Source organism: Punica granatum, chromosome 7, assembly GCF_007655135.1.
Source record: "Punica granatum isolate Tunisia-2019 chromosome 7, ASM765513v2, whole genome shotgun sequence".
Lineage (NCBI taxonomy): Eukaryota > Viridiplantae > Streptophyta > Magnoliopsida > Myrtales > Lythraceae > Punica > Punica granatum.
Window position 1 is genome coordinate 22447624 of NC_045133.1, and position 23181 is coordinate 22470804.

A 23181-nucleotide genomic window follows, 5' to 3' on the forward strand; every position below is an offset into this window, starting at 1 on the left:
TTTTTTTGTGAGAACTAGCTAATAATGAGGACACCTAAAATGTTCGTGGGCAGAGTTTGAGATGGCTAGATCCTTCCCAAATCTAAACATTTTAGACATTGGTCCGCATCCAAATCCTTCCCAACCCCATTAAGAATTTGTAGGAAAAAAAAGTTGCTGATACTACTCAGCCTAGAGCCTTGAGCATTGTACAAGGACATACTGCAGGAGTAACCCATTACCTTCTGGGTGGAATTGCAATTTCAAACCCTCACTAAATTAAACGGGTTTCCACCGGGAATTTCTTTATGCCATTAATGCACTCATATTCATTATAAAAAAAATTGAGCAAAAGGTTAATGGTATGATAAGATGATAGCTCGAGAAGATCAGTGCTTGACCAGTGATGGGAGGCCAGAATAGAAGGGCAACGGTTAGGGTGATCCATGGGTGCATAAAGGACAAAGGAGGCGCAGGGACTAGAGAGAGAGGTGAAGAGGACAAAGGAAGCAACAATGAGGGTAATGACTGTGTGTGAATCCTTAATTGAAGGGTATTTCGTAAAATTAACAATTGAATGAAGGTATTTTATTAATTTTAAACTTAACGGGTTTGGGACGAGTTTTGATGCAAAATACTAAGTCATTCCCAAATTCTATAAGGTTTTGATGAAAAATCCCTGAGCCATTCCCGTAAATGGGTAAAACTTTTTTATTATCTATTAGGTTCTGGACAAGACCAAAACCCATTTATAGAAATCCATGAACATCCCTAAAATCTAACCCGTATCCAAAATGCCAGGGGTTTATCCTTCCTATTCTATTTTTATGTTTCAAAATCAATTTAATTTGTATTTTTTCCCCTCAATTCAATCTCTTGATTCACAATTCTTTTCCAACCATCTCAAATTTCAAACCGTACTAATTGCCTTAAACTTTTAGAAGATGTCAGGCGATGTTGAGCTTAATTTTCGATAGGCCTCAAGCTCGAGCAAAGGCAAGGCAACCTTGAGCTTGTCTATACACTAGCTCGCGTTAGCTCAGTTACACAACCTTACCTACTACGATGCCCCTGAACGAGAGGTGCATGTATCATTATATATGAGGAGATGTTTATTTTTGGACTCTAGAGAAAAGGTCTACCGTTCTGTTAAAGAATTGTTGAAAGTTAAAATCTCACTAGACTTTTATAGAATTTTGATCTTCCTCAAGGCATAATCAACTTACACCTGAACTACGAACTGCATTAAGTTTCTATTCATGTTAAATAGAAACTTTTTAAATTAAAGTAGCATGACTTAGAACATTATAAGATTAAAAAAATATGTGGATAAAATAAAAAATATAAAGAGAAAAGTAATAACACTTTAGATTGAGGAAAGGAAGCAACGGGCAGACATGGAAATGGATGATGGGAAGTTGAAAGGCCGAACACGTGCGAATAGGAGGAGAGAGAATAGAAAAGTGCTTAAAATTTGGATAGTTTTATCATTCTATTCTTGCATTTATCGTTACAGATTTTGTTCCTTTCCAATTTATCGTTATATATTTTGCTCCTCTCTAATTTAATAAAAGGTAAGAGGAACCAAGGTGGATTGATTCAAGTTATTTATCATTTATTTCACTTAAGTAAGGTCTCATATTCGAGTACTTATTAATGCAAAAAATTCATGATGAAAGAGTTTTACCTTTTAGTGGGCCGACCTGACTTGACTGGACTAGGTATGACCCAATTGGATTTTCGGATACCAAGGTTTACACCGAAAAAAAAGATATGGAGGACGATTTGGTAAAAATATGCAAAAAGTAACTACGGGACCACATCAAGTTCTACATACATTAAAAAATTAATGAGAAAATCTCGACTTGCAAGATGAATTGAAATTTTTAAATATCTAATAAAGATACACGAATAATCTCATCTAAATATTAAATATGAAATTTTTTTTGTTACCAAGCGAGGGGACCGCCACTATGCTACGAAAAAGTCTTGTATGCATCAGCGATATCATGTGCCAATGCCTCAAGTCAATGAAAGTTTGTCATTTTGGTGTTTAGTAAGTAAACAAAAATCGAAAAAAAATTTGTTAACAAAAATAATTCATTATTGACAAAAATAATATTTTTTTAAGTGTCTGATGATATAATCTTATGTGATATCACCATTACACACAATACCTTCTTGTACGCTACGCCCCGTTTGATTGGTTTGATGTTGAATATGATAAATAGCTTATCCAATGCGTCTTCGTATTTTCATGCATCAGCGACCAAAGTGAACGGTGCCAAAGCATCTTTTTAACTAGAAATCATTAGTGGATCCACGGGGAGGATAAAAACTATAATTATAATTTATTGGAAATGCAAAATAGAAAATTCTCAAAACTAAAAATTATGAATAATTTCGGCCCCTATTTATAACCAAAAATAAGAATACGTATATACATGAAATAAAATTGATAAAATATACGGATAGTTCTAATATGAGAATCGAACTTAAAATATAAATGGATAAAGTAGTGAGACGTACGCCACAACAATACATTTTATTTTTCGTAGATAATTATCTTGCAAAGATAATTATGCCCAAATTATTTTACCAGAGTATCCTAAAATAACATTCGTAGCCACAGTTTTCACGCACAACAAACCAAAAGAAAAATAAAAAACATGAAAAGGGTAAAAACATTCATCATGTAATACCTTAGACAGCATACACAGCAGCGTCCAAACGAGGAATCAATATAATCTCCACTGGAGTGGCTTTGGCGAGGCTCAAGCTCGGAACCTCAGTCATGTCAATCGGTTTATTGGTTGGATTCACGAACTCGAAACCATGAATGAGACGGGCCAGAGACAGTTGAACGAGTCTAGTACCCAGCCACATGCCTGGGCACGACCTCCTCCCTGAACTGAAAGGGAGGAGCTCGTAGTTCTGGCCTCTTAGATCCACATGGGCATTATCGGTGAGGAATCTCTCAGGACGGAATTCAAATGGCTCTTTGTAGACCCTGGGGTCGTGTTGAACCTTCCATGCATTCACCATAATTTGAGTGCCTTTCGAGATGTAGTATCCAGCCACGGTGCAATCCTCAGTGGCCTCCCGTGGGCTCAAGAGTGGACCAGACGGGTACCGGCGGGCTGTTTCTTTCACTACTGCCTGTAGATATGGAAGCTTAGGGATATCAGAATCATCAACCAAACGGTCACGACCCACGACGGTGTCCAGCTCTTCCCTGGCCTTCTTGAGGGCTTCAGGATGGTTCATGAGGCATGCTATGGCCCAAGTCAACATGGTCGCTGTTGTTTCGAAACCATCTATCATAATTTCCTGTGAAGATTGAATTAGATAAAATTGCAAATAGTAAGCATTGGCAGTCAAAAGTAAAGAGGATTCATTTATTACTAAAAACGATAAGAAAAAGAAGTACGAGAACAGGAATCCCGGAGCGATATCTTCCAAGGAAACTCAGAAGGAAAATATACGTGAAAAGATCACATTAGATACCAACTAATCTACAAGTCTTGAATTCTATTCCCTGCCAAACTACATGGACCTCCATAAAAACCAGGCTGGAAAGATCCTCAACTTGAATCCATGCAATTTTTAGTTATCACATATGGAAATCCCGACTGAATAAAATAAGACGTCTTCAGCTGTAGCACGATACGAGAGCCAGAACAAATCTGGGGGTTTGATCAGATTGGGTCAGATCCGGTCGGGTCTTGTTCAGATCCGACCCAATAAAATCAGATCTGGTCAGATTGGGCAGAATCCGACCTGATTTGGTTGGGTCTTGTTCAGATCCGATCCAATAAAATAAGATCTGGTCAGATTGGGTAGAATCCGACTTGATTTGGTTGGATCTTGCTCAGATTTGACCATGTCTAGCCAGATCGAGCAGGATTTGATCTCTTGGGTAGTAACCTAATACTATAAAATTTGGATATTTTTCATAAGGGGTTAAGAGTGGGAATTCGAAGGATCCAAAGGGTTATGAAAGGTTAAAGAGGAGAAGATTTTGAGAAATTACAAAGAGATTTTGAAAATCTTATTTGGAATTGTTGAAGAATGTTGGAGGTGTTTCAAATCCCCGCAAACCCTTTGAATTTTTTTTTCAAATAGAATTTTTGAAGAGATTTATAATACCTCCAAATCCTCTCCCTCAAAAAACTCCTCAAAATTCTTCACTCCAAACGTTGATGTTAGAAGTGTCGTGCATGCATATATATATATATATATATATAATAGAGAAGAAAATTCTCTGTTTTTACCAGCTAGCCAATCAAAACATCGATGGGACATGAAATGGCTTAATTTAACGTATGTACCAGGCATGTCGCCTTAATGCAGGTATCTGGAGTGTATGGGTCACTCATGAGCTGCCCTTTCTCCTGGAGGGAAAGCATCTTATCGAATAGATCCTCCTCGTCCTCGCTTTTCACCCTTCTCTTGCGGTCCTGGCGATGCTCATCGAGCCACTGCTCAATGACAACATCCAGCTCCTTGTTTACCTGCTTCATCCCCCTCGCCTGCCCTTGGAAATTATCCATCCACCCGAGAAAGGGAACTGCATCCGAGAGCACGACGGCACCGGCCAATTCAATAAGCCGCCTGAAGGCCTTTTGGAACTGCCTCACTTGGGTCTCCGGGAATTCGCCAGAGAAGGCGAAGTAACGCTTCCCAGCTACCACCCTAACCATCACGTTCGTCATTATATCAGCCGACCACTCTGATAGGTTGGCGGGCACTTTTCGAGCATGGTCGCTTGTGCACTGCTTGTACAGTACCCTTACTCCTTCGCGGATCTCCGACTCCCACACATCTTTGAAAAAATCAACCCTGTGGGGTTTTAGGAGATGCGAGGTTGCAATCTTCCGCACCTCGCGCCAGTAGTCGCCGTAGGGTGCGAAGCCCAACATGGCATAGTTGTAGCCCAAAAGCTTGGGGGCTGTCAACAAGGGGCGCGAGGCGAGATATCTGTCGTTGGTCGTGAAACACTCCTTGGCTTCTTCCCACCGGCTTAACACAACAATAGGGCGATGCCCCAGACGGAGTGTAAAAGCCGGCCCGTACTTATCGGCCATTCTCCCAAGTTTTCGATGAAGGACCTCATCTCCCCCAAGTAGGTTGAGATGGCCGATGATCGGTAATCCGCCATTGGGTTCGGGAGCTAATTTCTTGTTCTTCCCACCACTCTTAGGCCTCCTTCTACCCAAAATATAGTAGAGAGTGAGGGACACAATCAGAAAAATCACAGTGAAGTAGAGACTAGAATCCATGGCACGCTCAAACCAAATGGATCCTACAACTGGTATTTATAAACACAGACACGGCAAGGGAGATATATGTATACATATTTATAACATATGACTAGTTATTTTACTTTAAGGTAAAGATGGACTGCATGTAACTCGTGATGAGATCTATATTTATTATATTGTACTATAGATATAATATTACTAAAATACTATATTCGGATATCGTACTATTATATAATATTAAAATAGGGAAGGTATTCGGTGTACCTAGGATTCTATAATCCAGTCATTTTCTTTCCACGTAATTCCCAACTAACAGTCGGACGAGTGCTACATCATAAGCTCATTGGAAACGTGCATAATTTTAACTATATACATATGAAATGACAGCAATGGAAATGCCAATCTTCAGGACGGTCGCATTTTTTTTTCTTTAGGCATGTATACTCTAATATTCGGAAGCTCAACGGGGTTAAACTAATTCAATTCGTGTCAGATCGGCTAATTAAGAGATTGTGTCTACTCTTATCTCTTATTGTATTTAGTTTTTGTATTAATTCTTTCATTAATTAATTCTTTTTAAATTTTAATTTTTTTCTTTATAAAATAAAATACTTTTTCTGCCTTTATCTAAAACCATGATAAATATTGTTGCTTGATCTCCGGGAATTTCAAAAGTAATGCCTCCCATAAATTTGGTGTTACAAATTCACCCCAAATAAAAAATAAAATAAATATTGTTGCTAAATTAATATCGTACCCTATTTCATACGTCACTATAGGTTGAACTAAAACAAAATACTTTCTCTTTGTAGATGTGATCCTTTGAACATAGGCCCATTTTTACAATTCTTTTGATTCCTTAAAATTTATTTTTCCAGCTTTTGGTATCAAGATGCCACTGTACACTCCGAAACGAATATATATTTATTTCTGTCTATACTAAATTTAAATAGAAAAGTGTGAAACTCTTTAAGCTATTTCTCCACGTTTTACTTTCCAAAATATCCTCTTATTTATCCTTAATAATACCCATTAAATATAGTAAATATCGTAAAGTGTTATTTTTTTACGATTACTATCACCACCAATGCATATAAAATTAAAGACATGTCCATCCTGTCTGAAGAGAGAACGTTGTCAAGCGTGAATTACATTAGTAAGTCCTACATCCGACCCACTTTGTTCATCATATCATTAAATCTGTTAATATGCTCTCTCTGAAACAACAAATGGTGATGTTCCTTCACTAGTGGTCGGTATTAGTCCAAAGGGTCATTGACTAGAATTTATCTTATTGCCAACTTGCTTTGCTATCTCACTGTGAAGGTTAGTCTCTTCCCATAGGACAATTATTCCCTTTCTTCCTTTGTGTATATATTTATACATATGAATATTCTCGAGGATGAACCATTATAATTTAGAACGATAATATAGATTTTGGCAGAAATTTTGCTTTTCTGGGACAATTATATTCATGAGCAATTATTTTGTGTTCTTGTTTATATATATATATATATAAGTATTTTGTGTCCTTGTGTTAAATTTCACTTCTTTTGGCACGGATGGAAATTCAGTAATAGCTTTGGTTGCCCTTTGCCTGGAAGGTCTATGGTGCAATAACTTTAAAGTGATTGCATGGTGCAATCAAAATAAATTACTTCAAAATCAAAGTAAATTACTTTAATTAATAATAATTTACTTAATTTTCTAGTAAATTACTAGTAAATAAAATAAATTACACACATTCCAAAATAAATTATACAAATTTTAAGGTAAGTTACATAAATTTTAAAGTCATTTAACACATATTGTGCGCACCCGAATTTCATCTCGTCGGGGTACGGGGTACACCTATGCAGCGCGGCTTGGGAGTGTCCACCTTCCCGGGGACGCGCGACGGACGCACGTGAGAAGGAGTTGCCACTTGCCATTTTACGACCCGAAGGTCGAGGGCCGGCAAGTTACCCGGGTCTAGGGGTACGGGGTACACCTAATTGCTAAGACATATGGTCTGCGAAACCTGAGGTTCCGAATTCGGGAGTTCTGTTACATGCGAGCCTATATCTCGCACGCCCTATCGGTACTCTAACTTGTCTAGGCTTGCCATTTTAATTTAATTACCGCTTAATTAAGTTCCGCTCATCTTACGCGTTTTGACACCGTAAATTTGAAGGAACACTCCGACCGGGATTCTTACATGAATAAATGTACAACATAAATCCTCACATTATCCTCTCAAATAAATAAAATATAAATTACAACAACTGAATCCCGGTCGAATCGCGTTCGGTTATTATTCCACTCGTGCTCACCGTGTGGTTTGAAAAGACTGGAATTGAAATTAAGATGCGCGCTCAGTGTTAGGGGGTTAGACCCCGTAATCTACGGTTGGGGCATTGGACCCCTTATGGATCGTATCCTAAGAGATCGGGCTCAATCTGCATAACAAAACAAGTGCAATAATGTAATAAAACAGACATAAATAAACAAACAATGGGGTTTTGTTATTGTCGAATTTACGTGAATTAACCGATTATTAACTGGGGTATCTTGGCATGCAAATCCTACCCTAAACAGACAAAGTGGGTACAAGGTGTGAATCGATCAAGGATCGTCTCGGGAAGGTATTTCGCACTTGGCATTATTTTTCGAGAACTTGACATATGTGACGTCTGTTGTCAAATCTTGTGTTTGTGGGTTACTTTTAGAATTGTTCTATGTTGTGACACTACGGTTGTTACAAGTTATTATCGAACATTGATTCCGCCCGTAAATCCTAGAACCTAGTGCCTATCCCGCTATTGCCCGCTTTCGTCTTAACCAAGTGCGCAATTAGTCCGGTATTTGTATTTTGAGCCCATCCACCCGAACTAACTACCTGAGACTATACTAAAATAACAAAAACTCATCGGTCGGATAGAGCGGGCTATGCAGATGAACCTGCGCCTAGATAAGTAGCCCATCCCTACCCTGATACCGTAATGTTTCTCTTATTCTAACCCTAGGGGGTATCGCTAAGTTGCAAATAGACGATTTTGCCCTTGAGGTAAAAATTATTTTCGAGAAAGAGAGATTACGCGGTGCGGGCCATCTCGGCCTGTGACCGGCACTAACCGATCCTTTGGACCTTCTAGGGTTGTCAAGAACCCCAAAAGAGCCAAAAGATCGGTTAATCTATCCGGAAGTGATCTAAGGAAAACTTTCACGTCCCGACCTGAGTTTCCTGAAATCAGTTGAGGCCTCGAGTCAAGACGCGCAAGTCCTTCCTAGACATCCATGTCACATCGAGCCACGTGTCTCGGTTTTGATAAAATTTGCAAGTTTTGAAAAGGGCACCAACGCATGTTTGCAACCTATCGACACGTGTTACCGGTTTATTACCAATTCGTACAAAATTATTAGGGCCAAGTGAATTAATTAATCGCATGAACATCCCAATTACCCCGTTAGTGGAATTATTGGTTAAATTAATTAATATTTTTGCCAAATGCTCTAAATATACGGGTTTCAGACCGTCGAGCCGATCATTGATGGACCGTCCGATGCGAATCCTAATTCCCGACCACCTTGGGATTTAAAAGTTAATTTTAGGTCGAGTTTGCATGATTAAGCTGATTCATGTGAGGTTTCGATCAAAAACGAGAAAATAAAGCGTTTAAACACGGGTCAATAACATATTATCACATCAAGCACGACAAAAATATATATTTACACAATCGGTGCCGCCATGATCATGATGAACACATACAAATATACACACACATAATATTAACGGAATTGATAAAACGACACCGATTCATGGAAGCGAAAAATCATGCAAAGCACACACATTGTCATGTCGTATACATATAATTACAGAAATAAAATATTTAATAAGGGCACATACGTTGTCGGTCGGTGATCCAAGTAGGAAAGGGTTGGATATCTTAAAAATGTCCAGGGACTGATTTGAATAATTTTAAAAGAACAGGGACTTGTTTGAAAATTCGGACAAAGTTTCAGGGGACTGATTTGAAAATTTTGGAAAAATTGGGGACTGTGTAGAAATTACTGAAAATGTCTCAGGACTTGTTTGAAACGAATTTAAAAATATGGGCTGATCTGAAAAGTGAAAAAATGCCCCAGGGACTGAACTGAAACGACTCGAAGAGTTCTTTGGGGTGGTTGGAAAATTCAGTAAAATTCAAGGACTGATTGGAAAATGCTGTAAATGGCTGGGACTCGGCTGAAACTAATTTTAAAATTTGGGGCAGATCTGAAAAGGGCAAAAAATGGTCCTGGGACTAAACTGAAACAACTCGACAAGTTCCTTGGGATGTTTGAAAAATTCTGTAAAATTCAAGGACTGATTGGAAAATGATAAAAATGGCTGGGACTTGGCTGAAATTAATTTTAAAATTCTGGGCAGATCTGAAAAGGGCGAAAAATTGTCCCGGGACTAAACTGAAACAACTCGAAAAGTTCCTTGGGATGTTTGAAAAATTCTGAAAAATTCAAGGACTGATTGGAAAGTGATAAAAATGGCTGGGACTTGGCTAAAATGAATTTTAAAATTCGGGGCAGATCTGAAAAAAAAATAAAAATGCATCCTCAGGACTGAAATGAGACAAGATAGAAAGTTCCTAAAATCGAGTTCGGGACAAATCCAATCACCCACGCAGCCCAAGAACGCTCATTTCACATCATATCCATCCAAGCAAACATAAAAATTCAAAAATGGAGCCCTAAACATGCCACTAAGTCGAGGATATACCTAATTCGGAAAGTTGAGGGGTGATTCTGTAAATAAGAAAAAATGAAGAAAAAATTAAAAGTCCCTGCCGGACGAATTGGGCCGGGCCGTGACAGGTGGACTGGGCCGAATGGGCTTCTACTGGGCCGAGCGAATGGGCTGCGAACTGGGCCGATTGAGCTACCGCTGGACCGGGCTGGGCTGCCGCTGGACACGGGCTGCACTGCTGGACACGGACCGACACGAACTTTGCCCCTGCCACCCGGAAGAAAAGGAATCCATCCGATTAATGTCAAACGGGGAAAACGAAGAGAAGCAAATGCGGTTCGAGTGGTTGCGAGCCGTGCGTGAGGATCATCCAGAGGGGGAGTCGGCTGAGCTAAGGGTTCGGTGAGCTGAGGGAGCCGAGGTGAGGGACGACAGGGAGAGTGAACTATGGGGTGGCGAGCTGCGGGACGAGCTCGGAGGTCACGAGCCGAGGGTCTTCCGTCCGGAGAAAGTGGGCGAGCTGCGGGCCGGGCGTGTGGACCAGGACAAGCTGAGGGATTTCGACCGCCGCGAGGTGAGAACGAGCTCCGGGTTTTCGAGAGAATTCGTGAGCTGAGAGAGAGTGTGGATTGTCCGAGAGAAAAATCGAGCTGCGGGTCGTGAGCTATGGGAGACCGTGTGTGAGCTGAGGGATCCTTTTTTTGTTCGTGAGCTCTCGTCTCCTTTTTTTTTCGGGTCCGATCGTGAGCTCTGGTTTTGTCCCGAAAAACAGAGAGAGAGAGAGAGAGAGAGTCGGCGTGCACGGGAGCGGTTGGCGTGTAAGAGGGAGAAAGGACGACGGGAGCAGGGCATGCGTGCGAGCTTCGGGTTGTAGGCTCGGGTCCAGTCGGCAGGGGAGCAGGAGAAGAGAAGAAAAAAATAAAAGAAGAAAAGAGGAAAAAGAAGAACAGGAAAAAGGAAAAGAAGAAGAAGCAACGGTTAGAAGTCAGACTTCTGACTTCTGACCGTTTCCCTCTTTTTTTTTTTTGAATTCGACGCGCGTACAAATTGAAAATTCTGTCTTCTTGATCGGACATTGGAAAAAAATAATTCGAGACCGCCATCGTGCTCAGAAAAATTCGTTGATCGATATTATGTGATGAAATTATCTCCAATCTCGAATTTTGTCCTGGATTTTGAAAATTGACGTCGATGTACGCGAAATTCAAAAACGTCCCAAATAATATTTTTTTTGAAAAATTATAAAATTGGTATTAAATTAGGCAAATTTTCTATTTCCAAAAAGTCGTGAATACTCGAGTAATTAATCGGAAATACTTCCCTCACGGGTGGCAAAATAACGATTTTGCCCCTCTGAAGCTGGTGGACCAAAATTGGGTTCTGACACATATCTCAAAGAGTTTTACGTAACTTTTTAGTAAAATATATACTTTTTACTTAAATTTTTAGTAATTTTCATGGTTGTATGGAGATACAACCAATTTGATTGATTACACCATAAAATCCCCTTTGCGAGTGTAATTCTTGTTTGTCTCATTTTTAAACTGAGAATTTAATGTTCGCAAACAATTAATGATGGACAAAGACTTGACAACAATATCAGCTCATCATCTCTATAAAGTAAATTGTTTTATTTATTTATTCGTTATTATTATTAGTAGTAAATAAATGAACTGAATGAGCATCATGAATTTGCAGGAACATATGCCTATTCATAAAAGATATATTAGGGGAAATTTAAAAAAAAAAATTCATTGACTCATATCGCTTCTGTCTGTGTGTGTGTATATATATATATATATGTGAGTGTGTGTGTGTGTGTATTAAGGGTGGTGTTATGTAATTTATAGTTTTCAATATAAGTAGAATTATTTATGAAGATTTGAAAAATATAATTATAAAATTAATTGATAAAAAAGATCAACATGAGTCGGAAAAAGAAAATAATCGTGAAGTTGGCCTGCGAGAGAAGAAAGAGGAGAGAGAGGAAGAGGGAAGAAGAGAGGAAAGTGAGAAAATGCGGGATTGATCTCCACGTCGGGTAAATGAATTTACTGGTGCATCTTTTCATCTTTTTATGTCACAAACTTTAACTCGGGTAACATCTCCATGAACCACTACTATAATCCAACTTTTTTTTTCTTTTTATAATTCTATCAGATTTCAATATGACTTTTCCATGAAGCCCATTGTTAATCGGAAAAATTACACCAAAAAGTTAGAGTTTTTACATTTGTCCCAAATTTAGTCAAATTAGAATTTATTCTCATATATGACCTGCTGTCCAATTCCGTTAACGTTTTATGTCTGTCTACTAACATGTACTTAAGGGACTTCGATGTGGACCTACAGCTACACATATAGCACCACTCATTGTATGCGCCTCATTAAAAATTCAGAAAAATATGAAAAAGAAAATTAAAAAAATTCCAGTAAACCTAGAAAAAAATTAATTTAACGAAAATTCATAAAAATGCGGAAGATTTAAAAACAAACAGTAAAATTCATAAAATGAAAAAATGAAAAATTTTAAAAACCAAAGAAGATTCATAAAACTTGTTCAGCAAAGATTTGAAAGCTGAAGAAAATTCATAAAATTTGAAAATAAATACAAAATTTAAAAAACTATCAAATTTTTTATAAAACTTACTGACCAAAGAAAATTAAAAAGTGCAGAATATTCAAGAAAAAATTCAAAATTTTATGATTTTCTATTTATATTTTCATAATTCTCATAATTTTATTTTTAATTTTTTATATATTTCATTTTATTTTTTTTGAATTTCTTATGAATATTCTATAATTTTTAGATTTTTTTCTGTAAATTTACGAATTTTCTTCGGTTTTTAAATTTTTTCTAAATTTTCAGAATTTGTTTTCTATTTGTTTCCAAACTTTCAGAACTTTTATTTATGAATTTTCTTTAATAGTTTTAAATTGCTTTGTGAATTTTTTGCATTTTTTTTTTATTTTCTTTGATTTTTTAATGTTTTCTATATTTTCTATGAGGTAGTATGCAACGAGTGGTGCAATGTGTGTAGTTGTGATCCGCATTGATGTCCTGTAAATCTTTGTCTATAAATAGATGAAAACGTTGCTAGAATTGGATAGCTCGCCAATTTGAGAAACAAAATAGAAAGCACGTATTTTTGTGAGATATAATTTAAATTTAGTTGAATCGGAGACAAACTTTGAAACTCTAATAAGTAATAATAGCATCAAACTATTTTCAGGTTATATGGAAAATCTTATCCCACAAATAGAAGATAAATTCACTATATCGTGCACAGCCAAACTATATTATTTTCAAATTTAACATAGCATGTTGTGAACAAAACCGTGATGACACTCTTATTTGTGGAATTAACCATGTCAGGCTTCTCCCTCCTATTATCGGCCTTCTCTCCATTCTTCTTCTCACAACACAAAAGTGATAATGAAATCTTTTCAACGTGGCCAAAATGTTTCCTTTTTTGTACATTTATTCGTTTTCTTTTATAAGTCTTCTGGATACCAAATAAAATGCTACTTACAATTTTGTGTTATTTTTTCTTTGTCTTATATTGAAATTAGCCGACTAATACTTTCTTTAGAGCAGAACAAATAAAATTCTTCCATCCAAGTGGTTGATGAAAAATGTTCTTTTTAATGAAAATCACAATTCATTAAGTTTTATAAAAGTTGAGATGCTGAGAGGAAATATCTTAAACAACCAAGAATATTAAAGCAGATATATATTTTTTTTTTTGCTCAATTAAAGTAGATGTTCAGAAATTTAGTTTTCTATTTCTTTTATAATATCTAATGTAGTATATATATGTACTGTTTTAATTTAGTGAAATAATCCTTCTTTTTCCATGAGAAAATAATTCTTTTTTTTTTCATTTGATACATACAAATGTTAATTTTACTTTTAAAAGAAAAACCAACACGTGCAATGCATGTGCCTATCTCCTAGTATATATAAAAGCGTGGAATTCCTACTTATGTTTGTTCATATTTCTATCCCTAAAACACCCCTTGTAAACTTTTCAAATTCCCATAACGCCCTCGTCCATTTAGAAACCGCAATGATCCTCTTGTTTTACCTTTTAAAAGTATAAGTACATTGACGAAAATTACCAGGTATTGCTGAAACAGTCACCAATTGCACCATCTCATCATCACTTGCACTTAGGATTCCAGGCGAAACCGTAGTTCACATGCAAAATGATTATTTGCTGATGCAGTAGACCCATTGATTGAGGGTTACGATCATGTTGCATACAACAGCAAAAATCATTTAAAATTGAATTAAAAAACCTAACTTGTGTTTCAGATGTCGTCCCACTCGCTTCTCTCTCGCTCTCTCTCTCTCTCTCTCTCTCTCTCTCTCTCTCTCTCTCTCTCTCTCTCTCTCTCTCTCTCTCTCTCTCTCTCTCTCTCTCTCTCTCTCTCTCGATGGATTATATATCTTGACTGTTTGGTACTACAAGAATGCTAGGTTAAGAGACTGATTAGCACTAGGATTGAAACAAGCATGGAGCATATATATTATGGTAGAAAAATTGCGACAACCGAGGAGGACGGACGAAGAACCACAATGCAAAGATTAAAAATCATGCCACCAAGGCACACAGAACAAAATACCCGAAAGTGTAGATATCGACACAACAGAGCCGATACTTCAGATTAAATCTCACAAGGACCACCACAAAACTTGTCATCCTTAACTTACTTGTCTGACCCGGTCGCGATCTCTATTGAAAACTATATCTAATATAATAATATAATATAATATAAAGATTACCAGGTTTGAAAGAGAATCGAAATTGATATCTACGATAAATGACAAATCTATGTATTCTATACATGACTATAAATATATCTATCTAATATAGATATTTAAAGTAGCCTCATCGAGCCTATGCGACGAGGAGTCTCTGTTCGTGTAGCAATTCCTCAACTTCTGGTTGAGTGTCTTTTCATTCATCTTCTTCAATTTAATAGTCCATAGAAAGTAATTAATAAAAAAAATTAAAGAATGTGAGAGATGATCATAAGTTTATTAGTATTGTAGTGATAGAGACACGGTTAATTGTGTCAATTATCTTGCATTTGAAACTTTCCATCCAACTTTTCTTCTTCTTTTTTTATTTTTTTTGAAAAAAAGTTATTTTTAATGTGGACTTGACACTGTCAATTTTGCCTACGTGGTAATTTAATAGTGGTTACAAATTAAAATTATTAAAAGTAAAAGAAAAATGAGAAATTAAAATAAAATTAATTAATTAAACCTTTAAAAAAATAATCTCGAGGGGTTGGATGGTCGCCGAGGGGGAACCGGATCAGGGGCTCCCCTTTCTAGGCCCCTACAAAGTGACATATATATCATATGTCCAATATGTTATATCGATATGGAACTTTTAAGACAAGAGTTGTAAATATGTAATTTCTAATACAACAAAATGTACAAAGAGTCTTATTTTTATAATATCGATACGCGAATATGTATTATTTAATATAACTATTCATATGGAAAGTTATATTAGATTTAGCATTATACCGTATGTTATTTCTGATTAATTTCTATGAAAATAAAAATAACCTTCTATATCAAATTCTATCCATCCAAAGAGACGAGCAGTCCAACATAACCATATTAATGTAGGGAAAAAGACACTAATACAACTCTATCAACCATGAAAATTCAATGAGACAAAGAAATATATTATTAAAACACTAAAATAGTTCCATTCTAAATTCACATTAAGCCACATGTTAAGCTATATTTTTTATTTTTCAATTTTTTTTTTGCTTTTTCTTGTGTGTGTGCCGAGATATACATATATATATATATAATATATTTTTTTTCTTTTGCGTGTGTGCATAGATGTACCATTTTTGCTTTTTCTTGTGTATGTGTCTCTATATATATATATATATATATATTAATCTGAATTAAATGTCTTTTTCCTCATTAGAACTTCTTTTATATTCTTTTTATTTTAAAAATATCCTGTGAGATTTCAACATTTCATGTGCATCATTCATTTCTAAAAGCCGGCCCGTATTTATCGGCCATTCTCTCGAGTTTTCGATGAAGGACCTCATCTCCCCCAAGTAGGTTGAGATGGCCGATGATCAACAATCCGTCATCGGGCTCGGGAGCTAATTTCTTGTTCTTCCCACCACTCTTAGGCCTCTTTCTACCCAAAATATAGTAGAAAGTGAGGGACGCAATCAGAAAAATCACAGTGAAGTAGAGACTAGAATCCATGGCACGCTCAAACCAAATGGATCCTACAACTGGTATTTATAAACACAGACACGGCAAGGGAGATATATGTATACATATTTATAACATATGACTAGTTATTTTACTTTAAGCTGGACTGCGTGTAACTCGTGATGAGATCTATAATTATTATATTGTACTATAGATATAATATTACTAAAGTAGGGAAGTTATTCGGTGTTCCTAGGATTCTATCAGCCAGTCAATTCCTTTCCACGTAATTCCCAACTAACAGTCGGACGAGTGCTACATCACAAGCTCATTGGGAACATACATAATTGTAACTATATACATATAAAATGAAAGCGATGGAAATGCCAATCCTCAGGACGGTCGCTTTCTTTTTTTTTTTTCTTTAGTGTATACGCTAATATTCAGAAGCTCAACGGGCTCGACTAATTCAATTCAAGTTGGATTGATTAATTGCGAGATTGTGTCTATTCTTATCTCTTATTGTATTTCGTTTTTGTATTAATTCTTTTTAAATTTTAATTTTTTCTTTATAAAATAAATATCTTTTTTCCCTTTATCTAAAACCATGATAAATATTGTTGCTTGATCTTCAGTAATTACAAAAGTAATGTCTCCCATAATTTTGGAGCTCGAAATTCACCCCAAATAAAAAATAAAATAAATATTGTTGCTAAATTAATACCGTCCCCTATTTCATATGTCACTATAGGTTGAACTAAAAGAAAATACTTTCTCTTTGTAGATGTGATCCTTTAAACATAGGAGGCCCATTTTTGCAATTCGTTTGATTCCTTAAAATTTATTTTTCCAGCTTTTGGTGGTATCAAGATGCCACTATACACTCTGAAAAGAATATCTATTTATTTCTATACTAAATTTAAATAGAAAAATGTGAAAGCCGCATTTCACTTTCCAAAATACCCTCATATTTATCCTTAACAATACCCATTATATATTGTAAAGAGTCCATTCATTGACCATACCCCATTTTGCCGCTTGCCTCTCACAATGTGAAAGGCATCTTCTTGCCGATTAACTTCCATCTGGCGGATATAGATGTGTATACGCAATGCAAAGAGCCACTTTAATCTGTATTCCCACTTTTTTCAGTTTTTCTTTCCAAAGTAACTTCTTGCTGTTGTTGTTGTTTTTATTTTTATTGTTATTTTTTTATGATTACTGTCACCACCAATGCATACAAAATTAAAGACATGTCCATCCTGTTTGAAGAGAGGACGTTGTCAAGCGTGAATTAGACTAGTAAGTCCTACATCCGACCCACTTTGTTCATCATATCATCAAATCTGTTAATATGCTCTCTATGAAACAACAAATGGTGATGTTCCTTCACTAGTGGTCGTTATTAGTCCATATGGTCATTGACTATATTTTGTCTTATTGCTAACTTGCTTTGCTATCTCACTGTGAAGGTTAGTCTCTTCCCATAGGACAATTATTCCTTTTCTTCCTTTGTGTATATATTTATATATATATGGATATTCTCAAGGATGAACCATTATAATTTAGAACGATGATATAGATTTTGGCAGAAATTTGGCTTTTCTGGGACAATTATACTCATGAGCAATTATTTTGTGTTCTTGTTTATATATATATATATATATAAGTATTTTGTGTCCTTGTGTTAAATTTCACTTCTTTTGGCACGGATGGAAATTCAGTAATAGCTTTGGTTGTCCTTTGCCGGGAAGGTCTATGGTGCAATAATTTTAAAGTGGTTGCATGGTGCAATCAAAATAAATTACTTCAAAATCAAAGTATATTACTTTAATTGATTGTAATTTACTTAACTTTTTAGTAAATTACTAATAAATAAAATAAATTACACGCATTTTAAAATAAATTATACAAATTTTAAGGTAAGTTATATAAATTTTGAAGTCATTTAACACATGTCTCAAAGAGTTTTACGTAACTTTTTAGTAAAATATACACTTTTTACTTAATTTTTTGATAATTTTCATGGTTGTATGGTGCAACCAATTTGATTGATTGCACCATAGAATCTCCTTTGCGGGTGTAATTCTTGTTTGTCTCATTTTTCCACTGAGAATTTAATGGTCGCAAACAATTAATGATGGACAAAGACTTGACAACAATATCAGCTTATCATCTATACAAAGTAAATTGTTTTATTCGTTTATTTGTTTATTTATTATTATTATTATTAAATAAATGAACTGAATGAGAACCATGAATTTGCGGGAACATATGCCTATTCATAAAAGATATATTAGGGGAAAAATTTTCTTAAAAAAAAATCATTGACTCATATCGCCTGTGTCTGTATATATATGTATGTATATTAAGGGTAGTGTTACGTAAATTATGTAAATTATAGTTTTCATTTAATGATTCTCATTTTAGAATCTTATTTTACAGTGGGCAACTACAGAAACTAAAAGCCCTTCTCAAATGTATAAATCGTATAGTAAACAGTACATGTTGAGAAAAATTCACAGGTCTATTTCGGATTCGAGTCCATCCGCAATCTAAAAATTTAAACCAATAGGTTACTGGAGCATTGTCTCTTATAAACTTATGGATTTCTTCTCAACTTTTTCCATGTAGGATTACCTCCAATACCTGCCCTCACTATTTTTCATATAGGAGAGAAACCGTCCCAATAATTCCCCCCTCTCGACTATGTGAAGAACTTCGTTGTAATCCCTGTAATACGATGGCAAGCAACACACTGGACACAATTAACTTTGAGCCGGGCTTCCACTTCTGGACTCGGATACCAATTGTTAGGACTTTTACCAACCACGAATTCCACACTCGGGCTTGGTGTGGTGTGAGTTTCCATGCATAATGTGTGCGCTTCCCCATAATCGTTATCTTGAGATTTGATATCATTTGTTGAGAAAAATTCACAGGTTTACTTCGGATTCGGGTTTATCTGCAATTCAAAAGTTTAATCTAATATATTGTTAGACTATTGTCTCTTATAAACTTATAAATTTTCTTTTAATTCTTTTTATGTGGCATTATCTCCAACATCTACTCTCCCAATTCTCTATACATGAGAGAAATCGTCCCAACAGTACAGTTATATCTTTTCTTATCCGACGTACTTTTCTTTTCTTCCCCTCCTGCGACTTATCACCAGTCTTCCTTCCACCTATCAAAGGATGCATGCACCCTTCCTCTTCACCTACCGTTTCTTTTACCATGAGTGGAAAAAAAACAAATGAATTATTGTACCATTTGTTTTCCAACTCTCATACCTGTCAACTGATCAAGATGTTCCCGCCTAGCTGTACAATATCAGGATGTCAAATTATGAAGTGTTCTTTCACCACTTCACAATTTATCTTCAACCATTTCAGCATAATATTTTTGTCACAAACTTTAACTCGGGTAACATCTCCACGAACCACTACTATAATCCAACTTTTTTTGTAAAAATTTTTCTTTTTATAATTCTATCAGATTTCAATATGACTTTTCCATGAAGCCTATTGTTAATCGGAAAAGTTACATGAAAAAGTTAAGAGTTTTCTCGTTTATCCCAAATTTAGTCAAATTAGAATTTGTTCTAAGATATGATTCACCGTCCAACTCCGTTAACTTTTTCTATTGGTCTACTGACATGTACTTAAACGACTTCAATGTGGACCCACAGCTACACATGCAGCACCACTCATTGCATGCACCATTAAAAATTCAGAAAAATTTAAAAGATAAAATTTAAAAAATTCCAGTAAACCCAGAAAAATTAATTTAACTAAAATTCATAAAAATGCGGAAGATTTAAAAACAAACAGTAAAATTAATAAACTGTAAAAATGAAAAACTTTAAAAACCAAAGAAGATTCATAAAACTTGTTCAACAAAAATTTGAAAGCTAAAGAAAATTCATAAAAAAAAATTAAAATTTAAAAAAACTATGAAAAATTTCAACAGTCGTATTGGATTTAGCATGATACCATATCTTATTTCTAAATAATTTTCTATCAAAAATAAATGAAACCTTCTATACAAATATATTACAAATGAATTTAAAATTTTCTATTAAAAAAATAGTAACATATAATAATAACAAATCTACACTCTCAATCAATGCTATATGTACTAATATATAATACGACATATAAGCCACAAACAAAATAAGTCATAGAAATATAAAGATTTTATTTATTATTTATGATAAATTTGATAAAAAAATCACAAAACGCCTCGTGCAGCGCGCAAGTCTCAATTCTAATTGACTATAATTCCGGTGCCAACGACCATGATTGAGGATGTGGTGGTGATTGGGGACGTCTCCACTGTCGGCCCCCTCCTCTTTCTCCTAAGATTTTTTATTTTTGATTTTTTTCTTTTTTCTTAATAATAATTTTTTTAAGAAATTTCCTTTGCAGAGTACTTGCTCGGTTCCGGTGAGCCACATGGTCATTACACATAAATTCTAGCTAGAAAATTAATGTTGCAAAAATGAGCTATAAAATTTAAAGCTAGTCTTTTTTTTCCGTTACAAAGAAAGCTCATGAGTTTAATACAATAAAATAAAAATCATATTAGCTAATAAATAGATACGGATAGTTAGTATATTTTCATGTAAAGGAACATAATCCATCTTAAAAAGATGGTGTAATACAGTTACGCACGCCTTCGCCTAGTTTAGAGGTTTGAGGTTCGATACTCATTAGAGACCACCTGTTTCCCTTTATTAGTTATTAAAAGTTCTATTTCATTATACTAAGCCTATAGGCCTCCTTATATATGTAACCGAAAAAGTAATTCATGCTAAAATAGAAATTGTGCCAAGTACATGTTTTAGGTTTTTATTATGTAAAGAGGAATAGAATCAAGTAGCCAATATGCTAACGATAATTCAACAAAATCAAATAAAATTATCAAATTTACCATGATTAAGAAGTATGATAATGTTTGTAATCAAACAATTTCAACAGATAATTAAGTTTTATTTACGCAAATTATCTAGATATAAGGATAATAATCCTTAACTTTAGATATTTACAACAACTCATTTGGTTAGTTATGAACTGCGGCATCGCGCGCGGCATTATGCTCTAGTTATTATATATAATATGAAAGTGTGGACAAGGGTGTTTAGCATGCATTTAGTTTTCGAGTTGGATTGTGATCCAATTCAACTTGATTTCGTACAATGATTGCAAGTGTTGACAAATATATTGATGTATGGGAATATATATATATATATATATATATGTATGTATGTATAGATGTGAAAGAAGATGAGGAATTTATTATTAAAAATTGATTATAAAAATAGCTAGAGAAAAGTATGAGCGATAAATTATTATTAAATAAAAAAAATTATATTGTTGAATTTAGAGAAGAATGGGATTAATTTGGATAGAATTTGAATATTATCCAAAAATTAAAGGAAGGAGTAATTAAAAACGTGCTTTTCTCAGTAGAAAAAAGAATGACGTTGTAATATGGCATCTTTCTCAGAGTTTTGCTGCCTCAATTAGGCAGAATATCCTTTTCTCTAGAAAAATTAAGCTGCTTTAATCAACTATCCAATCTTTAGAGAATACTATCAATTTCACGATTGCTCCATTTTTCATGAGTTTTGACACTATTTGAACTCAAAGATTGAATGGATATGATTGAATCGATTTGTCAACATGCTCATTGATTGGTAGATAATAGTTCCTCGGTCGGATATTTCATCACGTGTAGGAAACACAAACAAAAAAATTTGATTATGAATCTCCATTTTTCATGAGTTTTGACACTATTTGAACTCAAAGATTGAATGGATATGATTGAATCGATTTGTCAACAAGCTCATTGATTGGTAGATAATAGTTCCTCGGTCGGATATTTCATCACGTGTAGGAAACACAAACAAAAAAAATTGATTATGAATCTGATTGATGATCAGTAGAATGTTAGGTGGGGTATAACGCACTTGACGAATATGCATAATCTTAAATTATTGTCTAATTGAAGATTTCGATGATTAGTGGGTTTATCTGATTAACAAATATAAACAAGATCCATGAATTTTGTATTTGATAGCGAGGGCATGTGGGCAGTGTTGGGCCACTTAATTGAGGCTATAAATTTATCTGTCACTCGATCCCCATTTTTATTGGGAAAAATAACACCATATAGTGATATATTTTTTTATTTCACCGCCTAATACATTTTTTATAATTTAGCACATCATCGTCCGAATAGTGATTTCTTTACTAAATCTAAATCTAGCATGTCGTTTAACGGGCATAAAAATAAATAAATGGAAAGCTTAATTGACCCTTATGATGGCCCACTGTGCATCTGTGGACAAAATAACATTATTAAAATTAAAAGAAGTGGTAGTAGTGAAGAAGGGAGAAAGGGGGTGGGATTCCCGGACGAGGTCTCCAGCTTTGTTTGAGGAGGACTGGCCGGCGAACGGCCCCTAGAGGAGTACTCTAGGAGATAGAGGCTCCGATTCCGGCCACGATCACTCAGGTAAGATCTTTGGCTATCTCTAACGTTGCCCGCGACCTTCCTTTAGATGATGTTGTGGTGAAATATCTCTATACATCAATCAATTGAACAATATTATGATGATTAATTATTATTCGTTTCAGTAAAAGATTAATTATATTATATTTGTATTCATAAAATATAAATATTTCGCTAGAAAATAAATTAGTACTTGAATACGTGTTTCTGGCGTTGCAAAATGGCATCTATCTCACAATTTTCTGCCTATATATTAGCTGCCACCATGTGCCATTGAGCTGTTTTAATGAATCATCAAAGCTTTGATTGGTGAGGCTCAACACAATTAAATCTTTCGTAAGCGACCTCTATTTGACTACAAATTTTACGATTGCTCCATTTTTCATGAGCTTCGATATCATAGATTGAGCAGACATTAATTTGTATATAAACTCATTGATTAATAAATAGTAGCTCCTCTGCCGGATCTGATTGAAGATCATTTCATTTCA

At 35.1% G+C, this 23181-nt stretch overlaps 1 protein-coding gene across 1 annotated transcript; it reads right to left on the bottom strand.

The window, feature by feature from the left end:
• Nucleotides 1-2478: 2478 nt before the first annotated feature.
• Nucleotides 2479-5337, bottom strand: LOC116213849 (xanthotoxin 5-hydroxylase CYP82C4-like). The gene is made up of 2 exons (XM_031548943.1): nt 4311-5337; nt 2479-3309 (listed from the first exon to the last, which is right to left on the bottom strand). The coding sequence occupies exons 1-2, from the start codon at nt 5259-5261 to the stop codon at nt 2683-2685; spliced, it is 1578 nt and encodes a 525-aa protein (XP_031404803.1). The 5' UTR covers nt 5262-5337; the 3' UTR covers nt 2479-2682.
• Nucleotides 5338-23181: the final 17844 nt, after the last annotated feature.

Excerpts from the sequence above, each read along its gene's own strand:
- LOC116213849 (XM_031548943.1), bottom strand. The coding sequence starts at position 5,261 with ATGGATTCTAGTCTCTACTTCACTGTGATTTTTCTGATTGTGTCCCTC. Across the intron at positions 3,310-4,310 it reads GCATTAAGGCGACATGCCTG|GAAATTATGATAGATGGTTT; the intron begins GTACATACGTTA and ends CAATCTTCACAG.